The following is an 18,947-nucleotide window of genomic DNA, read 5'->3' on the forward strand; positions in this document are numbered from 1 at the left end:
AAAAAATAATTATTTTGAGATTGGGCTTGCAACGTTTTGTTTTAGGTTTATAATAAGGTAATTTATTAAAGAATATTTACTGTTTAAGTGTTTATTGTGTCTGCCTAAATGCAGCAAACCCATTTTAATACAAATTACAATATGTCATCAATACAGCCAAAATGAAATGAATATGGTGAATTTGTATTTTTATTGCATTGCGTAATCGAGTAAATTAACAACTTTCTACTGTAAGTACATATCAGATTCAGAGGCATGTGGACGCAACTGAATTTGTGCATTCGCAAATATTTTTTTTTTTGGCAGTAGCTCTCATGTTTCTGGGTGAAAGGCATTACATTGGCTCCCTACCACACTGAATAGCAGTTTACATTGCTCAAGTTTATGTATATTTTTTAATTTTCATTTGTTTTCTCGTGTTCTCTGTGATTGTGAGTGACAACTTTCTTTGGCAGTAGACATCTTGCTCCCAAAATGATTCTGTCCAACAACATTCCATGCCAATGACAGTTTGTGATAAAATGAGATTCAGTAGCTGAATAAAACAACATTTTATATTCTTCATATGCAGACTGAATGACATGCACTCAAAAATCACACCTCATGAGTAGATTCAGATGGAATCTGCAGACCTTTCTGTATGGATTTGAAAGAAATCTAGGGTTTGGGTCCACAGATTCCATCTGGGCCTCCTCACGAACCACTGGTAATAAAAAAAAAAAAAAAAAAAAAAGTTCTATCAAGATTCCTCTCGGAACAGAGCTGTAGCAATAATTAGCTGCTTTCCAATTTCAACAGGAAAGTCTGCATTAAGTCTTGACGTTCATATTAGTTGAAACAGTGGTGCTGCGTGGCTTGAGCAGATAGTGGCTGGATAAAGGCACGATGTGAGAGTCTTCTTCTCTTTGCCTCGGGCCCTCATTCTTGCAATTTGAAGTGAAAGCTATTTGTGCTCCACTGAGTAATGTCACAGTTCAGCATGGTGCGCTCTGTAAAGCTCACGTTTCCGTCTCGGTCGATGAGGATGACTGTATTGGTCCTGGGATAGACAAACACAAATATGACACTGGTTAAACTTCACAAGTGGAGGTAAACTAGAAAGTGCAGAGAGAAAGAAGTTAAAGCATGATGGGACCTTGTGCCGTATCCTGGTGAGCGCACACAAACTGCAGACAGGGCTTGGAGTCTGGCCTTACTGAAGCCTACACCTTGACTCTCCTGTGCGAGGTCCGGGGTGTTTCTGAAAAGAGCAGAAGTGAGATTCTTATGACTCTTAAGTGACAAATCAAGTCAAATTAAGATCTGAGCTGTTTTAGAATGCACAGAAATGCTACAAGTATTCACATTGTTTCTAAAAAAATATTGATAAACAATAAGCTGTTATTTCGAAACGTAGATCTTTTGTAACATTACAAATGCTTTATTGTCACTTGATCAATTCAATGAATCCTTGCTGGATGAAAGTGATATATTCTAACTTACTTTTGAATGTAGTGTATATATACTTAGTATATATACTAACTTAATCGGTTAGTTTCTAATACTAACTGAATAGTTGCAATGCAAAGCTTAGAAAATATAAGATATAAGAACTGACACAACTGCCTATTTACTTAAACATCATAGGTGGTTTTAAATTAATTCCTCTTACTGATGAATACATAATTAAATGATGAATGCAAATAGGTCCATAATGTCCAATCAGATGGCTCTCACTTCCATAACTTCAAACAGATACACAGTTATAATGCAGAGAATTAATTTATTAAGAAGAAAACATATAACACTGCTGTCTCTAAAAATGTAAAGTGATAATACAAAAAAAATAATAATCTGTAATAAAAAAAAAAAAAAAAGTGTAAAACATCAAAGCAAGTAAGCTTTGGACTCCTAAGAGCTGCTTTTTAATATCTAAATTCATTATGATATGCTGCCCGCATTCACCTTAGAAAACCTGTAGAAATGAGACTTCAAAAATCATACTGCTTGTTCTTCAGAGTAACTTTCTAAAAATCAGTTTGCTTTGTGTCTCAAGTGCTTCTTGAGGATCAAAAAGGATGGATGGTGGTTTGACGAAGAAAGGTAAAGATGAATAGAAAAAAACAAGAGAATACTCATTTTCTTAATGAAGGAGTGTGCACACTTACAGCTCCTCATTATTGAGGATATGGAGCAGTTCGTGCATTAAGCCATCAGGGGGCAGTGTTTTGTTCACTACACTGGTGAACAGATGTTTGCCGTGCTGCAGTTTTCTCCACGGAGTTTCCAGAAGAGAGTTACTCAACCCATAGACTCCTGCTGAAACAAACACAATCATCCATCACTTCCTGTGAGCTCTGAGTGAGACACACCCACCAATCTGGTGCTGAACGAGCGAACGTGCTCTGTATTGCAGACGGTAGGTGTAACACTGCATCAGCGCTTTATGCAAGACCACTGGTGTCTGAACACAGAGTGCTAACTGAGGGACTGAACAAACCTGCTTTGAGATGAATGGGCTCTGAACTGCCCTTGTTTCCATAGTAACACAATGTGTCTTCATTGGCCCTGCATCCAACAACACGGAGAGAAAAAAATAAATTGTGTTAGTGCTGAAACACAATTAAACACATATTTACAGTTATTTTTGCATCATTTGTCACTGTAAACACAGGAACGATTTCCATAGTTATGCAATGCATGCATAAAGAAATGTAGTAGAACACATCCTAATTAATAAAGTAACAAAACTCACAAAAAAAAAAAAACCAAGTCAATTATTTTACATATACTGTATACTTTATACTGAATACACATTTTTCACATGCTGTGTTACCGATAGACAGACAGACAGATATATAAAGAGACAGATATATAGACAGTGAGAAAGACAGAGATACACACACACACACACACACACACACACACACAGACAGCCAGATATATAGACGTACAGACAGTCTCTGTCCTTCATCAGCTCATGAAAGAAAGCTTCCTAAATCAGCCTGTAATTAAGGAGAGTGAATCTCCTTTCAGTTTGTTTGTATGAGCTCAGTCAGTCCATCATTAATTTATGTGATTAGACATGTTCCTGTTTTCATACACATGAATCTAGTGGATGTATCCTCAGTGAAGCTCATTACTCCTGATGGAACTATGGTGATATAGTGTGTTTCAGAGGACGTTTTATTGGCCCAGGAGACAAAATAGGATGGCTATGAAAGGAGAAATGGCCAATTTAGTGCTTTTGAAAGCACTTCGAGAGGGACATCAATAATGCCGGTTGAACAGTTTGGCAGAGATGGCAAACCACAATGAAGAGAACGTCAGACAGCGAGGAAAGGACTTCAGAAGCCTCAGAACTCTGGAGACCAGACTCCGTTGTGTAAGTACTAGGGATAAAGTAAGTATGCAGAGTAAGTATGCAGAATGCTGACTTTCCGTTAAACCACATCTGTTTTAGGAATCTTAAAAATTAATGTTTATTAATGGCATTTTGCTGAACTGCACTACATTTTCTTTTTTTTGGAGGATTAAGTGCACCGAAGAGATGCAATTAAAAGGTTTTTTCCTTTTCCTCTGTATTCAGTTTCATTCATCTACAGTCATGGCCAAAAGTTTTGGCCGTGACATAAATTTTATGTTTAGCAAAGTTTGCTGCTTCAGTATTTGTAGATTATTATTTCACGTTTCTATGGTATACTGGAAAAACAATGATAAACATAAGTTTTAAAGGCTTTTATTGGCAAAAAAATATGAGTCAATTTACAGTGTTGACCCTTGTTCTTCATAACCTCTGCAATTTGCTCTGGCGTTCTGGATATTAGCTTCTGGGTCAAATCCTGACTGATGGTGATCCATTCTTGCCTTATTAGTTCTCGGAGATGATCACAATTTGTGGGCTTCTGCTTGTCCACTCGCCTTTTGGAGGACTGACCACAGGATCTCTATGGGATTGAGATCTGGAGAGTAGCCTGGCCACAGATATAAAATTTTAATGGAACGATCTTCGAGCCACTTCTTTATCCATCTTGGTTTGTGACATGGTGCTCCATCATGCTGGAAAAATACATGGTGACACAATTCTGTAGCTGACTCCTCAGGAGGAGACTGTCCTGGTGCTTGCTGGACACTCCTGAAGACACGTCCCGAAGACTGCAGTCAAACCCTTAAAGATCTTGATGATCCGGTAAATGTTTTAGGTGCAATATTCTTTGTAGTCATTTCCTTGCATGCAAGGCTATTCTTTGTTTCTTTGAAGGTAACCATTACTTACATAAACACAATGATTGGAAGCGCTTCTTCACTTCTTTTATAGCAATCAGTCTGCTCTTACTACGATAGTGATTTCACGTGAATCTATAGCGTCTTATTAACTCACTGTCATCCATTGTCTGCAACACATTTCTTCTGCCTCTTCATCTTTCTGCCATTTTCTCCTCTGCTAAAGAAACTCTTAAGCCTCTTAAAAGTTCTTGTCTGTGCTCCTAACAAGTTTGACCTTAAGAACTCTTTTAAGGGTTAAAATGCTTTCTGAATTACTTTTTTTCTTTACTAGGATTTTTTCTTTAATTTTAAGAGTAAAAGCCCACATTTCTAAGAATTTTCTTAAAATTTTGTCAGTAGGAGCTACTTTTTGCATTAAGATTCTTTATGAATACGGGCCCTGGAGCTACTGTTTATATATCTTGTAAATATACACAACTCCCCATCACACCAGCTGAGCCTATACAAAGTACCTAATTTGAGCAATCTACACTGGCACAAACTCAATATCTTCTAATAATGGCCTTATCTATCTCCACTAATGCATTAAATACACTGAAAGACTTTAAACACTGGGGCATAAGAGCCAAATAGCCTTCTAATGATGTATTAATGCAGCACAATAAATGCTTACAAATGAATTTTGTACTGGAGACATGCTTTGACTAATATTCTTTTCACTAAACACTCAAATAGCAAACTGTTCAGTTACCAGAATTAAGCACCATGCCAAGGGCATTTCTGCTTATACAGCTAAAACAGCCAGTCAACTCAGCAGACAAAAATTTTAGGGTTACACACCCTTCTTTCATACCAGCTTTCAGGGATCTAATTTTAACTACACCCATAACAGTAACACTATCCAGCTACACCCATGAATGCCATTCACAATATATAGTAATATAATATGTGACCCTAGACCACAAAACTAGTCATCTGTGTAAATTTTTCAAAATTGAGATTTATACATAATCTGAAAGCTGAATAAACAAGCTTTCCATTAATGTATGGATTAAGATAAAACAAAAACAAAAATCTGACCTAGAATGAGCTCCTTTTTGCAGCCCTGTTTCAATAATTGTCATTTTTCACTGCGGGAATCAAATTCTGAAATTTGTAGAATGAACCCTTTAATCTCCAAAGATATAGAACAATTTGATTCCTTGAAATGAGCCCTTGAAAAAATCTTTATAATGTTTAAGTGAAAGCTGGGGGCAGCACACTCAAGGAGGAATTTTAGTCCCATATCCGATCTGAATAAACAGAAAAATAAATGTCTCATTGGTCTGAAAACATCACATAAAACACAAAGGCTATTATAAGTGTTGTCAGTCACATCCCTGTAGAGGAACAAACAAAACCTCTTTATTCTATTGGAAAGGCCGTCTCTATTTACAGAAGACAGCTATATTGATTTCAGCACATAATGCCCATTGTAATTCCTCAGAGTTTATCTGGACATGTATCATTTTGTCCTTTGTGGCTGAGGAAAGAAAGCGAGAGTCCGATAAGCTCAATAATGATCTGGTTTATTAAAAGGGTAAACAAAGGAATAACACTCCCCATGGCTATTGCTTTCTGTTTTATTACTGGGTTTGGGAGTCTGAGTGGCCTTCCAATGTATTTTCTGTTCATAAATATTTGCTTGAAGAGACAAATGGACAAATGTTATCCCTCCAGTCCATCAGATGACAGCATGGACTTGAGTAATACACTACTAAATTAGCAGACAGCCTTTCAGCAAGCTAAGGGATGGAGAGATTATGACTGGTTTTAAGTATATCTCGTTAAATAAACACAAATCCACTACTCAGCTATAGTATACGTGTTCACTCCTATAGCTAATGTCACGGTCATTGTGAATGTATCCTCAGGCAAGCATAGACATCCTCTGCACTGAACCATTATTATGATATTATACACACAAAAACATGAATTATTTCAATAAACGTCATTATTTTTGACCTTTAATATGTGGAATCATGAAACCCATCTTTTTAAATCGCCTCAAATTACTATGCACTGAGATAATCACGCTGCTGGAAACACGCCATCTGTTTGAAATCTATTCTAAATAGACTTCTTGAGCTTTGGTATATGGAGAGCAGGTGGCGGCACCAGTGCCTGCTGTCCTTCTGAAGGACTCCAGAGCTTAGACAGTATCATCACTGTCATGTCATACTCATAACAAATGATAAAGAACGTGAGATCACGATTGGCTGGCACTTCACTTGTAGTAATTTCAGAGCTATTTTTCAAAACTCTGTGTCTCTTTAAACAGGCTTGATATAGCACCAAGTGGTTTTAATTAGAGAACTGACAGCTTAGAAGTACATGATTTAATTGGATTCAAATGAACGATTGTGTAAGAATGCATTACATTATGATTTATTAATAATTTAATACTGAAACAGTATAATTAAGGCAGTTCAGGTTTTATTATTTGACAGCATTTTAATAAGTAGGCTGATTTGAACAAAATCGTATCATGGAATATCTATATCTAAATAATTAATTTGATGTAGATGTTTGAAAACTATATTATGAACATAGATGCCACCAACAACTTTCACAAATAAAACAACTTCACTGCTGAAAAATATCAAAACACCAATTAGGTGTTATTTGAACCTGTTAGTTTGAATAAGCTTGCTTTCTCAAATTGAGGGAAATCACTAACAGTCATCAATTAGATTTATTTGATGCATTCACCTTTTAAGCAAGGTTATATATATTTGGAAAGAACCAAACAAGATTTGCTTTTCACCACTCACCTGAAGTCAGCAGTAAGGAGATTGAAGCCATTATATAAATGAGCTTCTGAAGACACTTTACGGAGGTACGCGAAACTGTCCAAGTTATCTGTCAAGTAGTTGGACACCAGGAAACCTGAGTAAAAATGATAAATGATATCAATAATCCAATTTTTACCAACCATGGATTGTGAAAGATGAGGGATAGGTTGTGAACTGCTTGGCGAAGGTTATTTTAATTTTGTCCCCTCTCAAATATGTCATTTAAGCAGATTTAGAGAGCTAATTGCTCAAATTAATGCAATTTGTTGAACAACATGTACCAAGCCATATTTCTCCGGCTCTGGCACGCAGCTGTTGTGTACAGCTGGGTTGTTTGCATTAGTTTTAGTGGCATGACTTTGGAACAGAGGGGTGGGGTGTGTTCGACATGCTTTTGATGGTGAGTGCTAGTGAGGTGTCAGCCTATAAAGAGGCCTTGAAGACTAAACAGACACTGGAGTGATGACAGCAAGCAGTCTAGTTCAGTTGAGTAGAGATCTACAGTGAACAGCTGTTCGCATCTCTGGCCTCACCACCCATATTCACGCGTTTATGAGAACATGTCAGCAATCATTAAGAAGAACATAATTAAGGCAACCCCACTTAATATTCAGCCTAACTTCTTCAGTATTGTGGGTTATGAGTAAAGACCTTTCTAGGAAGCATGTTAACAATGTAAAAAACTAAAACTGCATCATTAGAAAAAGGTTCATTTTGGATAGGGGTGCTCTGATCAGGATTTTTGAGGCCGATCAACCAATCGTCGATCACAGAAAGCAGTATCTGCTGATACGGACATGTAGAATTATTCATAGTTATGATCCAATCAAGACTTTTAGACATTTATTCAGGGCTTGAATTTAATTTTTTTAAATTATTCCCCTTTTAGGTCACTCTTTTGAGAAGGGATTTTTTAATTTGGGGGGGGGGGGGCAACTTTTAAACATTTTTCAAAAATATATATTTATCTCACCTAAACGTTTGATAGTACACTGCATTTTGACAATCGTGCAAATTAGATATTAAATATTAGAGTCAGGTCTAGCAACACCTACTTCTATATTTGGGCTAGGTGACAAGACAATCGGGTGGTGCTCGCAGACGAAAACCTGCAACTTGCAGATGCAACTAAATTTTGATATTGAAAAAGGTTGAGAAGCTCTACCAATGGATGCTGGAGTCTATCACCACACAATTTGATCCAGAACAAATTTTCTTCCTACCTTATTTCCTTCCTGAGATATTGCATGTCAAATAACAAAGATAAGTGAAATTTCCCTTGAGAGCACATTTATTTCCTGTCTTTTATCAGAGGTTTCTCAGCATGAGAAAGTCCAAATGTAATACAAATTTATTTTCTAAATAAAAAAAGGTTTTCTATCAAATAATACCTACAATATGCCTCTTATTATTATAGTTTTGAAGTTATGAGTCATTACTTTGTGTATATCACTTAGAAAACAACCATTTTAAAAATGACAATTTATTCAGCAGGAAATTTCCATAAACCATCATAGACGGAGGGACCTAAGTCCTATCCAGGGAACAGAGACTTAGTCATGGGCTCTTGCGATTTAAATGCTTTAACAACCACCCAGAAAATCCTAGAAACCACTTAGCAATGTCCTAACCACCCCTCAGATTGCCTAAAAATAGAAACATGCTTAAATACAGTACGAAGTCCTTAATACCTTTCTATAGCAAATTTAAAACAACTACCGTTGAACAAAGTGCTTTGCAGGACACATAAAAACAACAAGTATAAACAAGAATCCAGTGCTTTGTGATTGGCCGAATACCTCAAGTGTGTAATGGAATTGTTACGCCCCTTGACATACTGTGATGGGGGTCCCAGGAATGACACTGGCGCGACAAGACAAAAACGATAAAAACCCATTACAAACGAGCCATTTGTTACATCCAGTGGGGACATAATTATGGATTATAATGACTTATACTGTGTTTTTACAAGTTGCGTCCTCTTTTGGAAGGCCAAACTAAGTATTTTCGCTTCCACAATGAAACACAGAGTGTCTCCACAACATGGCGGCAGCAACAAGACTACAGAGAGAATTCAAGTTATGCCTTCTTTCTTTGCGTGAACATTTGGGCAGCATTATGCAAATCTTCCCACATTGTGACATACACATGTGGGGGCGTGTTTAAATGAGGGGTTTTAGGAGGGTGTGGGTGAGTCTTAACATTTATAAAGAATATATCTTTGGGTTTGAGACTTTAGTCTTTGCAACTTTAGGGATCTTATCTATGCATGAACAGTTTTTAATACTCCAAAGAGAAAGGAAAATTTGAAATTGCATCATATGACCCCTTTAATGTGACCACAAGCATGTGACCACAACTTAACTACCATAAAGCAACAACTTGATAATATGGAGAAAGATTTCTAGTCCAGTCCCCAGCCATATCGACAATGAACTATTATAGGAAATTGTGAAAAATGTGGCCATTTTCTATCATCATGTGTGAGTTTTGCATAGCCAAGCACCACTCACATCTTCTTTAGAAAAATTTAAGAATCTAGATATTTCTATTATATCTTTTGCTGATTTGAAAATCTAATTTATTTTTTATTTGTAAGAAAGCATTTTGTACAAGCCCCTTTGGGCTGTTTTTACTTTCTCAGCACTTCTGTTCTTTGGTAAAATTTATTTAAGCTTTATGTTTGTATATTATAAGCAAAAAAAAAAAAAAAAAAAAAAAAAAAGATTTGGAGGTGTGCATGTATAGGAGACTCATATATATATATATATATATATATATTAATTATTTATTAAGGGTGAAAATAATGCAGCAAAATAATCTCTGCATGTCTGCTTACTTGAACAGAAAGTAGATTGACGATGAAGGCTTTTCAAAAGGTAAATTATGCTACTATTAAGAGTAATTTGTCAGGGTAATACATTGATTAAGTGTGTCTAGTCAATTGCTCAGTAATAGTAGAGTACTTTAATACAAACGGGTGAAAGATCTGCACTACCTCTCCCCTGAGCATCTGGATTTTGCCGTGCTTCCAGGTAATTGGTCAGTGCCGCCAGTTTCCCTCGTTTGCTAATTCCCAGCCATGATCCTCCTTCTTTCCCCTCTTCCAGGTCTAGACCTAATGACAGAAAACAAAAAGTCACATTGTGTTTTAATGTGACATTATATCCTGTCTACTGGCTATAATAATAAAACCAGCAAGAGAACCGGATTTAGATGTGTTGAACAGCTCTGGAATGTTCACTGAGAATGATCTGAACTGAAAGTAAAGAATAATATTTTTCATCTTGATACTGAAAAGAAAGAAAAAGTACTTTATAGGCCCAATAACACTGATCGGTCTAGTGCTTTGAAAGGAGGAGAAATTCTGAACAACATCACTAAATTCTACCATAAAAAAATAAAAACTGTGCTAGATGGTTTCATGCAAAACTACACATCAAAACCACAGAGTGATTCATGTTAAGGAATAGGCCGTTAATAACGGTAACATTTAGCTTAGTATCCTTAAAAACACCTGGCCTTCTCATCTTCACCAAAATACTCCAACATTTTTCATCCATACCCTACACTTCACTCCTCCGGACAGAAAAACGCTTCTTTGTTTGCAGCAAAAGTTATTTCCACCACTACACTAAAAGCACCCATGAACCATTCAATTCTGTCTGATCCAAGGATTGAATGGCAGAAAATGGACAGAAAAAAAAAACAAATCAAAAGCCTCATGATCTTTTGGAGCCAGGGGAATGACTGATGTATTGTTTAGCAGACTCTGGGTCATCAGTCAATTAAACAGTTCTTCTTATGGGTGGTCAGCTGAATCCTGATAATGGACACTTAATCAAACGTGGATGATTACCTTTTCCTCTTCTAATGTCAGATTGATTATGACTGAATTTGCACTACTAGGGCATGATGCCAGAGATTTCATGCTGATAGTCAAATGACTGGCTCTGTGAGACACAATAAAAAGACTATTTAAGAAACCATTGTTCATCCTAAACTGCAGAAACTCTATTTGCAGTTCATAAAAACTCTTTAAAGCTGACATAAAAATCACCATCTGAATTCCTCAGTGACACAGCAAAGACAATAATTTGCAGAATGTTGGTGGGAAAAAAAAACTGAACTTTGGATATTAAATATGTCTCTAATAACTGAAAAATAGGAGTGATATTTACCACTCAGGATCTCATTGTTGCTGCCCCAGAAGTCTGCAGCTTTGGATGGTCTGCTGTAGACCTCATCTCTGTTAGCAGCCAGAATAAGCCTGCATAAAAAAAAAAAGAAAAAAAAAAAAAGATGAAGGTGACATCACACATTCTTTTTCACAGCATCCTTCCAATGCAATGCTGATAATACTGATAAAACTTCATTTCTATAATAGCACACACATCACTATAACAAACCACCTTTAGAATCAATCTTATGGTCTCATAAATAAATAAAAAAACCTGCAATGTTACCCACAGTTAATGGACATTGTGTTAACCAATAAAGGGCTGATTTTTAGTCAGACTTCCTGTGGGAGAGGGAGAGAAGGAGGCTGGCACTGTTGAATGGGCTCATACAGTAGGTCACATGTGCACCTAAATGTGTTTATCTCAGGCTGATCCCAGGAGAGCGCTGGATGCTGTGCCAGCTCCACACCTAAGGCCCAGAGAAGACTCAGCTGTGATGTTGAAAGCTGTTGTGTGTGGCTTTATTGTCTCTGCTCAGGCCTGATGCTCTGTAGAAGCCTCTCTGTCAGTAATGGGATATTTATTTATACCTTTGCATGCTGAACTAAGTAATTTGGGGTTTATGAGATGTCAGGCAGCTGGGAAATGTCAGTCATGCATTCTGCAAGGATACTTTTTTTTTTTTTTTTTTACAAATTGAAGAATTATAAATCTACAGGCAACTATAGATTGAAAGGATTAATAAATAATTAATTAATATAAAGTGATACACCACCCAAAAATTTAAATTGTGTCATTAATTACTCACCCTCATGTTGTTCCAAACCTGTAAGACCTTTGTTCATATTTGGAACACAAATTAAGATTTTTGATGAAATCCGAGAGCTTTCTTAGCCTCCACTGACACAAACACAACTGAAAAGCCCAGAGAGGTAGTAAGAACACAATAAAATAGTCCACGTGACATCAGTGGTTCAACCTTAATTTTATGACGCTAGGAGAATACTTTTTGTGCACAAAGAAAAGAAAAATTATTATTTTACTCGACAATTTCTTCCCTTCAGTGTCAGTTTTCGACGTGGGTTCACGAGAGCACCACAATGTCCCTTCAAAAACTTTTGAGTAGTGGTCATTCCATACAGATTTCATTATTGATGGCTGATATTTTAGAGATCAGGGCGGCCGATATAAAGCTGACATGTATTATAGCACACCATTTCATTTAAAGAAGTGAATAACATGCTATATAAATTAAGTCATTTATATTTATTCTACATAATTTACGCTAAATTTGATATAAGTAATTTGAAAATGAGTCAATGAGAAAAATTATTTAAACTAGCTCAAAGTAAAGCTCTAACCTCAAGGTTGCAAGGCATAAAAATGGAAAGTTCAACAACGAATGTAAAATGAAATGGCTCAAAATTCTCTCAACACGGGCTCTGGGCCAGTGGGCCATCCTTAAAATTCTGTCAAACTTTACAATAGATAGAGATGACTGTCAGCTTATGCACCTTGGTGGGTCATTAATGTAAACACAGCCAGTTGAGTGAATGTAAACTGTCAGGTCAAAGAAAAACAGTCAAAAGTTATTTGTGATAAGCCGCTCATTTTCCAGGGGCACAGGTTTATCATTCTGCCTTGCTGGCCACGCTTACAGAAAAGGCTAAACTTGCACTAACTGCTTCACAACAGCATGGAGAGTCTAATGTCTACTGTATTTCCACCCTGTGGAACCTGACAGGCTGACAGAGAAAAAGAAAACTGGAGAGACAAAGAGTGATGCAATATCCTGGAGGCTTCGCAGATTGATCTGCAATGGTTGATGCACCCCAGGAATATATGTGCTCTGTACTGGAGACAGCTTGCAAAGCAGAAAAGCTCCTCTCCATCTGAAAACAACTTACTGGCTTGACAATGTCAATTACGCCAGACCTTGGGCAAGGTTATCACCCTCTTTGTCAGCCTAAATGGAGAGATATTCTTTCTCACTGAAACAGTAAAATGGCAAAAAGATGACTGGACACGGCAAGACCTGAAAAGAAGTTAAGGGCAGATGCAGAGAGAAGAAGGGAGTCCCTGAGTGATGCAGACAGACAGAAATTCTTTATGAGAGAGAGAGAGAGAGAGAGAGAGAGAGAGAGAGAGAGAGAGAGAGACAGACAGTCAGTTAGATTTTTTAAATGGTTTTGAAAGAAGTCTCTTATGCTCATCAAGGCTATACTTATTTGATTACAAGTTCAGTAAATTTAGCATTAAAGCATTTATTTAACATAAAATCTTTGGAACAATGTAAAAAGAATAAAATGCAAACGTTTTCTGACCCCAGTCTTTTGAACATTAAGGTATATGTCACATTATGGAAGTAAAATGGGTTACGAATAGTAATTCATACTGACTTTAAGACATAGGCATTTTAACATAAAAGAAATTGCACACCTCACCTTTAAAGGTTTCCTTGAATTTTGAAAGACTTCAGAAATAGACTTAAATGCCAAGTATATTTCCGTATGTTACTCCAAAGTAATTTTTTATGACTCACATATAAACATGAATTTCACTGCACACACTTTTACTTTCTTAATATACATAGTGAGTGTTTCTCAAGTTCAGTTTCTGTTTCATTCCATCATGTCTGTGTTAGCATCATGGTAGCAAAGCATCATGATGATCGACTGAAACATTTTAATATTTTTAACATCCAAGTCATCAAGGAAAAATAAATGAGCACCATGGCAATGCTAAGATATGTCATGAGTATGAATATAAGATCTAGGTTATACTGTGTCTCTTACAGTTGCACACTAGCAGAAACAAAATTCATTTCATCGAAACGATCGATAGCTAAAATTTCTGACTATGTTGTATTTCAGGATCTTTCAGCCTCTCTGACAGGCTCCATTTGTTCCAAAGATAAAATATTAAGTTACGTTAAGTGGAACCATTTCAGTGACATCAAAATCATCACAACCACATATAAGTAAACTAACCCAGACCTCCAGCCTGTTTTCTCTCAAAGGGCTGCTGGCTGGGAATGTGAGGTCAGAGGTTAACATGACGAAGATTAAATCATTCCAAAAAGAGGCGCTGATTTCCAATAATTGTAATAATTGTACACTTGTTTTGGGTATTGTGACAGAAATCCTCATTAATCAAAGGCATTTCTGTTTTTAAGATTAATTCCCATGATCTAAATATTCTCAAAAATTTAAAGTTTGTTGTCATTTGGAAGTGTGTAGGCCTTCTTGGATTTTATGTTGTTACATTATGATTTTATATTCATTGGCATAAAATGGTCTTTAAAATGACAATAATATCTATTATCGCAATTACTTTTGGGGCAATATATCACACAACAAAAAGTCGTTAACCTCACAGGCCTAAACATAGCAAAAGATTACGGTTTCAAATAAATGCTGTTTCTTTAGAAACATTCTATAGAACAGAAACCTAAATCCTAAAAATCACAGCTTCCAGAAAAATACAAAATGAAAACATATTTAAATACCCCTTAGATCTGCTCAAGCACCCCATTGGGTATACAGACAGTACTCTGGTCTAGGTGGATCCAAGCAAATTATAATGTTGCTAGGTTACATGTTGCAATATAAATAGAAATGCACTCTGTATTCTGTAATATTGTTAACATATTTACCTGACTTTAGTACATTTTGGCAAGTTAATGCTAAGTTGATTCCTAAATCTGAGGAACCAATGCATCACAAGACAACCTTCAAGACACGTAGTCATTGATTAGATTTTACAGCCTGGGTTGAGTCATCTGCATGTGACTCTGAACCACTGTGACTGACTCAATATTAGATAATCAAATTACAGCTTGCTGGGCAATAATCCTGATTAGAGTAGCATGTTTCAATCTGACAGTATTAACAAAAGTAACCTCTCTGCACTGAAGGGGAAGGAGACACAGAACACTAGCACATGCAAATTGATTACAGTACATACACATGATTCATTGCTCACCAGGCTATTGACAAAAAAAAAAAAAATTACTGACTTTGCTCTCTCTAGCTCTTTAGAAACTCCTGACATTTGGCAAACCCTGACCTAGAGGCATATCCTTTAGGGACTGTCAGCTTAAACTGTGGTAGAGGTGACCTGGGACTAGTTCGTCAGCTTGGTAACCACAACACTATTGCAGTAATGCACATTCATTGTTTTTCTGGCATTTTACAGTAAATGCCCACCACATTTTGAACAAAATTACAGGTTAGACTAAATGCAATGATATAATAAAGCCACCTGGGATTTAATGTAACCTTAATGTAAATAAAACAAATCATTTTCCTGAAACAAAAACTGCTCAAACAGTTTGGAGTCAGTAAAATGTACTTTCATTTAGCAAGGATTCAAGAAATTTATCAAAAGTGACCGTAAAAACTTTGTGTGTGCGTATAATATATATATATATATTAATACCGAATATATTAATTAATTCAATCGATTTTTCGCCCAGGCCTAATAATATATATATTATATATATATATATATATATATATATATATATATATATAGAATGTTTCTTCTAAATGTAAGATTCTAATCATGTGATAAAAAAACATGTCTTGTCTTAAACCCTATTCGCATGGGATTAGTATTACCTGGTGACCTCCAGTCATTTGTAATAATTGCGGAGGTTGTCTTTGATCTTAATCCCATGCGAATCGGCCATGACTGTAATTTTTTAAGTAAAAATTCCCCCGCAAATTACCTACCAGATTTCGCCGAACACTGAGGTCCTGGGATAATATTAGTCCCACGCCAATCAACATCTCTGTGATTTGGCCAGCATTTGGCAGGTCGTATATATATCTCATTTTTATTTTTTTTCCTGTGCTCCTTTTTAACCATCTTTCGTGAAAAATGGAGCTGCGTTGTAGTATTTGATAGTATTTTGCGTGCAGTCATATCTCTACACCATACAATTCGCAGAAAGAGAAAGCGGAAAATGTTTTAAAGGTTAATGTGTTACAAATAAATCAAGCATAAAGCTTGAGATATTATTTTAACCTGGTGAAATGTAAATGACGCAGCTTCACAAGTTTATTTTAGTTTCTTTTTTTGAAATCCATCTAACCGAAGCATAGAACGGGACTTGACATCCGGGTTTCTGGGAGATAAGTCAGTAAATTTGAGTGAAATCACAGGCTTCACTTATCTGAAGTACAAAGGGCTAATCACAGGTTTTACTACACACAGAAAAGGTTGCCTCAAGGGGACCGACATGTTGAGATCACATGACCAGGTGAATAATACTGATGAGAGTGATTTTACCAAGTACTTGTTTCTGGATTGATATCCTTGTTGATCCTGGAACAACATTCCAATCAACCAGTCAGAATAGAGGGTTAACTTTTCAGGAAATATCTGTTTAAGGTTTATGATCAGGATTAGGTGCTTCAGCGGCCTTGTTAATTAGCTATCATTTCACACTGATTTTTAAATTATGGGTAGGGTTAGGTTTAGGGGAAGGGATTGTTGATCCAGGAACATATCTTACTTGGCAAAATCACAGCAACTAATAATAACACCTATTTTCCTTTTTCCCATCTGTGGAATAAATTAATCATGGCTCAGTGTGCATTTATACAATGTCATCTGTAACTGAAAACATTTGCTTTTCCCTGATTCAGCATCAGCTTGTTCCCACACATTTGCAAGAACTTTCCCTATTACTATTTGCAATGGACACAGACAATAAAGCTTCTGGGAGCAGGTGCACTACCTGTAGGCATTTTTGGATGCAGGCCGAGGGTCAAACTTCAAGAAGATGATGCACATGAGGAGGTTACTGATGGCAGGAGTTTTCAATCACAGTGAGGTCAGAGTTCAGAGATGGGACGTGCTATGTGCTAGACTACCAGATGAAAGAGAGAATGAGACAATTAATTTTGGATGAGAGGAGACAAAAGCTGTGCTTGTAAGCACAGAGGACAACTTTGAAGGGGATCCGTCAAACTATTCCAGCAACAGTGCTCATGCATTTAACAAAACCCAATCTGAGGATAAAATGAAACAGTAATCGAATAGAGAATCTGTATTAATATTTCAGACCACATGGTAACAATACAACCATGGTCTCCTATTTATATTACAAAAAAATATTGTGCTGAATAGCAATGAACACATGGAACACACATTTGTTGTGATGTGGAACTAATCTATACTTAAGAACATTGTAGAGTCCAGCCAATTTACACTGAAAACATGTTAGCTTATGAACACAGACATACATGAAAACAATCATACACAGTCACATCACAAATCATATCTGGCACTTTTTTTTTGCATAATCTGACAGTGTTCGGATACAAATACATATAGGTAACAATAAGCGTTTTAAGATAATGTTATGTGTATAAACGTATGGTATTAGAAATAGATTAACTATACGCAGCTGTCATTGTTCCCCAGTGTGCTTTATCCATAGAGAATGATCTAGTAGGTTTAAAGTCAGGCTTGTGAAGTGTCTGACAGCAGGCTAGCAGTAGCCTAACAACCTTGCTAACCGGTCGGATAACTTGAAGGTACGTTAGACAGCTAACAAAAACGAACAAAAAATCTAACTTGTTTTCTCTTTAGTTTATAACAGGTTATGCGACATGTTACTTACGGATCCATATGTTGTCAATGCTCATAATTCATTGTGCCGCTACCGTAAGAGGCAACTTAAAGCACAGGAGGCTAATACAAAGGGCTAAACCAACCTCGCATTGACGTCTGCAGAGAAGACCGGAGCTGATTGGCTAAAACCAGACATGAAAACGAGGACAGGACCGCCCACAGCGTTGCAACCGTTCACAAAAGTTTATTTTCATTTTTCAAACATAATATTATTTAGAAGTTAAAACTGAACCCGGATCAGAATCCTAATCGCGTTCGCTTATTGTCACCTCTCAACTGTTGTCAAAAAAAAGGAGTGAGTTTCTGGACTATTCTAATTATTGTTTATTGAATATGCTAATAACATTCCATATCATTAAATTAATACATACTGATTCAACATTGCATTATAAATGACTGATATAGACAGATATTAATAATAAATCATTAGTCCGTGTACCATCACGATATCATTCTTCAGTCATTCTGGTGTAACCTGCTGAGGTGGAGAAAATCAAGATAAAGTGAGGAAAAAATATATTAATAATAATATAATCAGTTGTTATATTGGAGCAAGAATGAACTAAGTTTACAATTTTTGTCATCGATTTGGATTCAAACACTGTTTAGCACTAATCATAATAATGTTATTGAACATGATAATTTTGGAAGAGATATTATTTTGTTGATAGTGATGTAACCATTGAAAATGAAATCATTCATCAATAAACAGGAGCGTCTTTAATTATACTTTAAACAATACTGATACTACTCTCAAATAATAGGCCTACTCCTCATTATTATATTGCCAGTGATATTAAAACTGCATCTCATACAACAACTGCATCCAATAGGATTAAACTGACTGACTACCCCTCATTCTCATATTTAGTAGCCTACATATCAAGTAGAAATGATAGAAATTAAAGAAATATTATTTTTAGATAATAACAGTGTGTTTTGATCTAAAAATAATATTAATTTAATTTATATTTAATTGATTCTGATGCACACTTGCCTATAATATAGCATATTATGTTCCTGATGTTTGCTAATTATTTTCTTTTTTTTCAGTTTTGCTTGTTTGGTAGCCTATGCATGA

General features: G+C 36.1%; 1 protein-coding gene across 2 annotated transcripts; it reads right to left on the bottom strand.

The window, feature by feature from the left end:
- Window positions 1-171: 171 nt before the first annotated feature.
- Window positions 172-17,995, bottom strand: tango2 (transport and golgi organization 2 homolog (Drosophila)). 2 transcript variants are annotated; one of them, XM_052557403.1, is made up of 9 exons: window positions 17,856-17,995; window positions 16,968-17,099; window positions 11,222-11,310; window positions 10,039-10,158; window positions 7,020-7,134; window positions 2,480-2,547; window positions 2,148-2,295; window positions 1,136-1,240; window positions 172-1,039 (listed from the first exon to the last, which is right to left on the bottom strand). In XM_052557403.1, the coding sequence occupies exons 2-9, from the start codon at window positions 17,021-17,023 to the stop codon at window positions 919-921; spliced, it is 822 nt and encodes a 273-aa protein (XP_052413363.1). In that variant the 5' UTR covers window positions 17,024-17,099; window positions 17,856-17,995; the 3' UTR covers window positions 172-918. The 2 variants fall into 2 exon arrangements, with proteins under 2 accessions (XP_052413363.1, XP_052413362.1); XM_052557402.1 differs by having other exon boundaries at window positions 2,148-2,298.
- Window positions 17,996-18,947: the final 952 nt, after the last annotated feature.

Source organism: Carassius gibelio, chromosome B5 (genome assembly GCF_023724105.1).
Source record: "Carassius gibelio isolate Cgi1373 ecotype wild population from Czech Republic chromosome B5, carGib1.2-hapl.c, whole genome shotgun sequence".
Taxonomy (NCBI): domain Eukaryota; kingdom Metazoa; phylum Chordata; class Actinopteri; order Cypriniformes; family Cyprinidae; genus Carassius; species Carassius gibelio.

What these genes read in the sequence shown, in the direction of transcription:
- tango2 (XM_052557402.1), bottom strand. Translation starts at nt 17,023, where the DNA reads ATGTGCATCATCTTCTTGAAGTTTGACCCTCGGCCTGCATCCAAAAAT. An exon ending in GCATCCAAAAATGCCTACAG is followed by an intron (nt 11,311 to 16,967) that starts GTAGTGCACCTG and finishes TTTTTTATGCAG; the next exon opens with GCTTATTCTGGCTGCTAACA. An exon ending in GCCCATTCATCTCAAAGCAG is followed by an intron (nt 2,299 to 2,479) that starts GTTTGTTCAGTC and finishes TGTTTGTTTCAG; the next exon opens with CAGGAGTCTATGGGTTGAGT.